This window comes from Bombus vancouverensis, chromosome 5, assembly GCF_051014615.1.
Source record: "Bombus vancouverensis nearcticus chromosome 5, iyBomVanc1_principal, whole genome shotgun sequence".
NCBI classification, from domain to species: domain Eukaryota; kingdom Metazoa; phylum Arthropoda; class Insecta; order Hymenoptera; family Apidae; genus Bombus; species Bombus vancouverensis.
Window position 1 is genome coordinate 9,125,402 of NC_134915.1, and position 7,403 is coordinate 9,132,804.

A 7,403-nucleotide genomic window follows, 5' to 3' on the forward strand; every position below is an offset into this window, starting at 1 on the left:
TGGTATTCTAAATCAGGAACAGTCATGCTATATCTTGTAATATTTATTTTTATCATAAATATTATAAAATATTAATAAAATATATTAAAATTTCCTTTATATTAATTCGCTTTCTTGGATGTTTCACCTCCTATAATTTTACGTCTTTGAGCAAACATATGCAAATATAATTGTGGGAAAACTGTAATATAAAGAAAAGAAATTATTATATAATCAATATATGATATGATAATACATTTCTCAGAAACTTACGAGGAATATATGATAGCATAATAGTTATAAGAATGAAATAATAACTAAATATGAAATTCCATGAGTTAGGAAGTTTGTAACTCCAGAATTCTGGATGAGAGTTTGCATAATTTACAGCTGAATATATGCATAATAATTCTCCAGTTACACCTATTGGGTACAATACAATAAATAACGTATACCTGTAATAATTAAAGCATTTCAATTTTGAATACTGAAAAATAGGTATTATTAATAAATAAAATATTTAATGAATAGATATTATTTATTATATAAAAAATCTATGAAGTGATTAAATTACATACCTCAGCCATGTGAGAAAATAAGGAACAAATTCATTGAGATTCATATAGTAAAACAAATATCGAATTATTTCCGTTATTGACCATGCTAAGATGGCTAATGGAAGACCATGAGATGACGCCGCATAATTATTTGGAGTTGCCAACAATACACCACTCACTACTATAATACGACTAAACACTTGAAAAGTTGTAAGTACAGGGTTTGATTTAACTAAACCAGTTGCAGCATGGATTATCTATAATAAAGATATGCTTTATTAAGCAATCTTTTATGAACAAAACCAAGATGAATATTATTGCTTACTTCTAAAAGAGCAGCATGTTGAAAAATAACAACAGGCCATTTAACATTCTGCCACAAATTTGCTTCTGTCGTAGAAGAAAAATCATTCACTACAAATTTATAAAGTATATAACTCCAACTGCAAATATACATAATTATTTTAATATATTTAACAATATTCTCTATAATACCTATTTTCATCTCAAAGTTATTAAACATACTTTTCAATTAAGATTAGATTGTTGAACATTATAGCAGAAATTACTGAAATGTTAATTAGTGAAACTTGAATAACAATAAAATGTTTTTTCTTATAATCACTTCATTATAATTTGGTGAAAGCGAGGAAAGTAATAATACTTACCCAAATACTTGTAGCAAATTATAAGTCTTTAAATACAATAATCCGACGTTATTTGTTTTCTTCGATTTCATATTTATATTTTTTAATTCAGTGTGACTTTACTTATTTATAACAGTAATAATAAATAATTATTATACTTCTACGTGCCTTTCAAATTCATAACTCGTCGGATGTACAACGTGAACTGGCGATTACGGGTAGAGTCAAGTATAGTATGTAAGTGTAGTACGCTACTCATACATACATACATATTTACATATGTACATACAGCATTTAACCCGAGCAGGAACGTAGCAATTTCCTATATAGCTTGAATTTGAAACGACCTAATATTTTCTTATTTGTTCTCTGATATTTTATAAATGATAAAATTTAAACAAATTGACACATGATTGATATATGATATTTAATTAGTTTTTGAAAACTAGAAATTTACTTTTAGGGAAAAGGTATAATACATTGTGTAAAACGTGTAAATTGGCGCAATATTCTTACCTTCTACGAACTTCACCTTGGTAATTAAGAATAATTTCTAAAACTGTAAAAATGTTAATGTGAATGACTTTGTCCCTCCAATGTTAGAAAAAATCCAGTACAAAATGCAAAACTATATATAGCCGGCCTCAAAAATATTTGGGCACTTATAAATTGACGTTAAAAGGACTGAAATGGCAGTTTTTTTTATAAAAGTGTAATATTTTATCCGATTACTTTTATTCAATAATTATCTTAAATAATTTAATCTATTAAAAATCATCTTGTGTGAGTAATCGATACTGTATTTTAATCCTTTATTAGCCTCTGATATACCCTATCTTTGCCCGAAATCTTATACATATAATCTTTTTTAATAAAATGGCTGACGATTTTGTGAATTTCTATTGGCTCGGTAATTATTCTGCAGTTCGCGAAATAACACAGATTGTCAAACAGTGAAGTCGTGAAACATCAGACATGCCGCACATCGAAAAGAGAAAGACATTGCTCGAAGGGGGGATCATATTTCCTCGCTATATCGTGGCAGATTTTAAACAAAATACGATTGTAGCGAAGAAGATCGTTGTTGCGTTGTGAATATCTGTAATCTCTGGTTTATATTTTCGACTCCTGCTTCCTTTCGTCATAGGTTAATGTTTCACACCTAAACCTTATTCGAGAAATGCGCTTTAAAATAATGAAAATCGCACCAATGTCCGTCCAGTGATTCTTGAGATTAATCCAAATATACAGATGCTTTTCGGGAACTTTATTTTATACTGAGTATGTATAAATTAGACGAATTTAATCATTTTTCTTTAGTATTTATTGTTGCTTTTTGTTTAACTTAAATTTTTGATATGGCCTAATATTCTTGTATTTATTCTTACAGAAGTATGACTAGAAATATGGAATGATCTGGACCGTAAAATTAGTAAAAGACAACAATAAATAAATAAAGAAAAATGGTAAATTCGTATAATAGAGGAATAAAATACAGTCTCGATTACTAACAAAACATAATCTTCAACATATTAAAGTGCTTAAAATACGTTATTAAACAAAAGGAGTCCCGGATATATATATCAAACTTTTATAAAAAATTATCAGTTTAGATCTTTTAACATCAACATATAAATTGTCCGAATATTTCTGAGACATAAAGACTCACTTCTTTTTACATCAAGTAGAATATGAAGTTGGGCTAGTGTCTAAATGTTTTCGAGACTGACTGTATGTTCATATATGTACAATGTGTACCACTACGGTCTACGTACGTGTTACACTCTTCTACTTATATACGTCAAGAAAAATGTAAATTATAAAATTAATTCAATATTAATATGTTAATGAATTGCCATTTCCTTTCTGAATTCATAAATAAATTTTGACGTAATAAATCGCAATAACATAGCAAATAAACGTGCTCCGCACATATAGATTTGTACACCTTAAGTTTTTTAATATCTATATCTATTAAAAATATAATCATATTAACAATAAAAAAATTCGAAGTTTTCAAGAACTATTTAAAAAATAAGTATTTGAAATATTTAATATTTCCTTAATTATTTGTTAATTTTGATCTGTAATCGATTATATTATATTTTTATGAAGAATTGCAACATGTTTATGTTTTTCTATCGAGGTTTTCAGCACTATGATATTCGATGTTTTAATTATATGTATTAGTAAAATGTTTAATGATATTTGTAGATTTTAGTTCAAAAAGGAGAGTTACTATACAATGCGGGACGAAATGATAGGACACCTTACATACCTATTTGTATATTTCATGTAATTAAAAGATGAAAATATACATATAATCTTAAGTTCATGACATACAACAAAGAAGTTAGAAATATAAATTTGGGTTGTATTTGATTAGAAAAAATGATAAGACTTACTTGACCTACTTTCCATTCTTACAATTTCTGTCAGTAGTTATTCGACTACGAAATGAAAATCTCTTTCAGAGTTTCCTAAGAGATTGTATCGTGATTGATTATGTAATATCACATTACGACTCCACTTTATTATTTTGTGAATTTAGGTAATTGCATAATTGTTTGATCATAAACGAATCATTTCTTCAATTTTCCACCGTTTAAGACGTTTTTGACGACTCATTGCTATTTCTTCTTTTTTTTTAAAAACACCACTAAATTATGAATTTGGATAAAGCTGCGTAGTCTCGTAGACTTCACTTGTCTCTTGCTTGCTAAATGATTAATGTTTGTCAGGTCCGTGTGACAAACATTACCCGAGCAAGTGCATTCCGAGAATTGCTCAAATAACACAATTTTTTAGGACATCATTCGAAAAAGTGATTTATTCTACATTATCAAGAAACTGAATGAAAAATGCTAATGAATTATAATATTCGTTTTACATTTTTTTTCTTAATCGTGATTAATCCGAATAGTCCAAAGTCATTCGAATGTAGTCATGTTCGGTATCATTTTCATTGCTAAAACCTCAGCAATCTGATTAAAATAGTTTCATAATAATAAGGTAAAAAAACAAATTCTATTTTTCTTCATACAATGACTTCGTAACTTGACACCATCGATTACCAATTAGATAACACGGACGATCGCCTCGGGCGAACTCCGAGCGGGTCAATTCCAGGTAATAGTGGGGATGACCCTGTGAATATTAACCAAACAAAAAGAGAGAATATTAATCGAGCAAAGAGAGAAAATATTAACTGAATATTACGTATATACGTTTGAATATAGAACTATCAACCTTAACATTAACTATCCAATTAATATCAGTCCATGCTTATTTTTCCCCTAACTTCCTCATTGTATGTATTGTATATGTATTATCGTATGAATATGAAATTTAATGTGTTATTCTGGAAATATTATTCTGGAAATGTTATTCTGGAACATATAGGATATGCGAAATATTTCCTTCTTTTAACAAGATGAAATACACAAATAGGTAAAGTGTCCTACCATTTTGTCCGACACTCTATATTTATATTTAACACGTTGAATGTCATGGGGGTCACCGGTGACCGGCACTCAACTTGACCGTGGCCCCGCGGAGGTCACCGGTGACCGGCGCACCAAGATTAGTAAAAATACATAATTGGAAGAAATGTCAATAGTTATAAATTTTTTATTATTACCACCGTTACTACAATAGTGTGACGAAATGAATGCAGTATAGAATGTATAAAAATAGTTTTATTTATACATGAAATATAGATCTATTATGTGCGCCCCCCACCAGTGGCTGTCGGACATGGGAAAACCCCGCTTTTTCCGTGTTTTACCTTAATGAACAATAACCCTAAGGAACGTTTCGACTTGAAAGATGTTTGATGGCAATTAAGGGGCTTGACAGTAAGGTAAAAAATGCTAAATCTTGTGATGGTTCTTTAGGATTATTGCGGGTCCGAATAAGTATGACCGAGGGATGGATTATGGTTTATGGTAGGTCCCGAGACGTAACAGTATAGAACAATTATTTAGCAACGCGAAGATACAATATGAGATAACTGATAATCGCAAAAATTAAGTGGATCGAGCGAAATTGCACTACAGCGCCATGGGGGTCACCGGTGACCTCAGTGAGATAAATTCATTAATGATGATTATACACCGTAACATATCTCTTGTAGGTAATATTTCAACATTATATGCATCGTATAATAAAAAAATTCATTGTGGAGCCACGGCCAAACCTTGTAAAACTGGCGTGGCATTCAACGTGTTAAGAATATTTTTAACTAATAGAAATTATAAACAATAAAAAATTAGGAGTAAATTAATTTTTCTAATAAAACTAGGATGTAATTAATATTTTACTAATTACTAAAATTATCTTCGACTAAATTATCTTAAATAATTACACATGACAGCAGTGAAAAATTATTATGATATTGTTCTAGATATAAAATATTTATGATTAATTATCGACTTAAAATTTGTTGAATTAAGCTCCCAATATATAAAGTCGATAGATCGAAAAGATTTGTTATCGAAATTTACATCGAATTTATTTTATAATACATTTATTTGCTGTCCTATTAATATGGGAGAAAAGAAGTTTATATAGGTTAATCACATGTGTAAAGAATCCATACACTGTCTTTATAATCTGTAGATATTACTATATTATCAATGTTCAATGTATTATTGTTAACTTACCATTTCAATCTATTGTCAAATGATAAGCAGCAAGTTGTATGAATGTTTCTTGAATCTTTTTATATTACTCATATCTACCTAAAAACATAAAGATGCAGTGGTTGAATAGTCAAAGATTGCTTAAAGCAGTGAAAAGGATTAATTCACTAAATAACCGTAATGCCAGCAGCAATTGCAAGATTGTTTGTAGTTCTGATATAGAAGTGGCAAAAAAAAATGGGCTGCCAATTGTGGCCTTAGAATCAACAATCATTACTCATGGAATGCCTTATCCTGATAATTTGAAAACAGCCATTCAAGTAGAAAACACTGTTAGAAAAAAAGTAATTGTTTATGAATTCTAAAGAAAGAAAAATATTGCTTCTTTTACATTATACTTTTATATCATTTTAGGGTGCTATACCTGCAACTATAGGAATTTTAAATGGACAGATACATGTTGGTTTGAATGATGAACAACTACAAATACTAGCTAAATCAGATTCTACTAAAACTATTAAGTGTTCACGTAGAGATATATCAACAGTTGTTGCCCAAAAACTAAATGGAGGAACAACTGTTAGTGCAACAATGTTAATTTCAAATTTATTAGATTTGCCTATAATGGCAACAGGAGGCATTGGTGGTGTTCATCGTGGTGCAGAAAAGAGTTTTGATATTAGTACTGATTTACTAGAGCTTGGGCGTACTCCTGTAGCTGTTGTTTGTTCTGGTGTTAAATCTATATTAGATATTGAGAAGACATTAGAATATCTGGTTAATATATTTTTTTGCATAAAAAATAATAATTATTACAATAGAGATTTGTAATTGTCTCCATTTGTAGGAAACACAAGGAGTTCCAGTTATAAAAATTGGTGAAACAAACTATTTTCCTGCATTTTACTGCACTGAATCATTACAAAAGACAAAAGTGCCACATAGAGTATCAAATTCAGAAGAAGCAACAAAGATTCTTAAAGCACAAAGGGAATTAGGTCTTCAAACAGGATTATTGTTTGCTGTCCCTATTCCTACAGAATATGCATTAGATTCAAAAGAAATGGAATTGGCTATATGTAATGCTTTAGAAAATGCAAAAAGTAAAAATGTAAGTGGAAAGAATGTCACACCATTTTTGCTAGAAGAATTAAATAAGGTTACACATGGTCAATCTCTTCGAGCTAGTAAGTATAAATAAGTCCATTGATATAAAAATTAAGAAAACATAAGCAAGATCAATATTTGTCACTTAATTTTTGTCTTTTTAAAATCAACAGATATGGCACTCATAGAAAACAATGCAAGTGTTGCAGCAGAAATTGCAGTGAATTTGGCTAAAAAGAGTTTTCAGAGCTCTTTCAACGATAGTGCTTCCAAGTGCATTCTGACATCAGAAAGAAATCCAGTAAATAAAACAAAAATATTCGTTTACCTTAAAAAATATATAAGATATTAGTCATTTTATTTTCATCGGGTAATTTGTTTATGTCATAGATTGTAATTGGTGGAGCTATAATGGATACAACGTTGCAAGTGAAGGAATCCGAGATAAAAGTAAGTCAAGTCTTAAGTCA

General features: G+C 29.4%; 2 protein-coding genes across 4 annotated transcripts in view; one reads left to right on the top strand and one right to left on the bottom strand.

Moving 5' to 3' along the window:
• Positions 1 to 25: 25 nt before the first annotated feature.
• Hacd1 (3-hydroxyacyl-CoA dehydratase 1) lies at positions 26 to 1,678 on the bottom strand. Of its 2 annotated transcripts, none has more exons than XM_033343255.2 (5): positions 1,205 to 1,678; positions 862 to 979; positions 558 to 793; positions 253 to 434; positions 26 to 181 (listed from the first exon to the last, which is right to left on the bottom strand). In XM_033343255.2, the coding sequence occupies exons 1-5, from the start codon at positions 1,273 to 1,275 to the stop codon at positions 102 to 104; spliced, it is 687 nt and encodes a 228-aa protein (XP_033199146.1). In that variant the 5' UTR covers positions 1,276 to 1,678; the 3' UTR covers positions 26 to 101. The 2 variants fall into 2 exon arrangements, with proteins under 2 accessions (XP_033199146.1, XP_076474906.1); XM_076618791.1 differs by lacking the exon at positions 1,205 to 1,678 and adding an exon at positions 1,062 to 1,104.
• Positions 1,679 to 4,535: 2,857 nt separating this feature from the next.
• Positions 4,536 to 7,403, top strand: part of LOC117161426 (uncharacterized) — a 35,790-nt gene continuing 32,922 nt past the window's right edge. The window contains exons 1-7 of one of the 2 annotated variants that reach the window (XM_033342968.2): positions 4,536 to 5,045; positions 5,135 to 5,314; positions 5,940 to 6,170; positions 6,241 to 6,603; positions 6,674 to 7,013; positions 7,107 to 7,234; positions 7,324 to 7,383. In XM_033342968.2, the coding sequence (XP_033198859.2) occupies positions 5,246 to 5,314; positions 5,940 to 6,170; positions 6,241 to 6,603; positions 6,674 to 7,013; positions 7,107 to 7,234; positions 7,324 to 7,383 (1,191 nt within the window). In that variant the 5' untranslated portion in view covers positions 4,536 to 5,045; positions 5,135 to 5,245. Of the gene's footprint in view, positions 5,315 to 5,939; positions 6,171 to 6,240; positions 6,604 to 6,673; positions 7,014 to 7,106; positions 7,235 to 7,323; positions 7,384 to 7,403 lie in introns of both variants that reach the window. The other variant, XM_076618782.1, reaches the window with a different exon arrangement.

Coding starts and splice junctions, on each gene's coding strand:
- Hacd1 (XM_033343255.2), bottom strand. CDS start 1,275: ATGAAATCGAAGAAAACAAATAACGTCGGATTATTGTATTTAAAGACT. Junction 980..1,204: donor AATTTGCTACAAGTATTTGG/GTAAGTATTATT, acceptor GTATATTTGCAG/TTGGAGTTATATACTTTATA. Junction 794..861: donor AACATGCTGCTCTTTTAGAA/GTAAGCAATAAT, acceptor TCTTTATTATAG/ATAATCCATGCTGCAACTGG.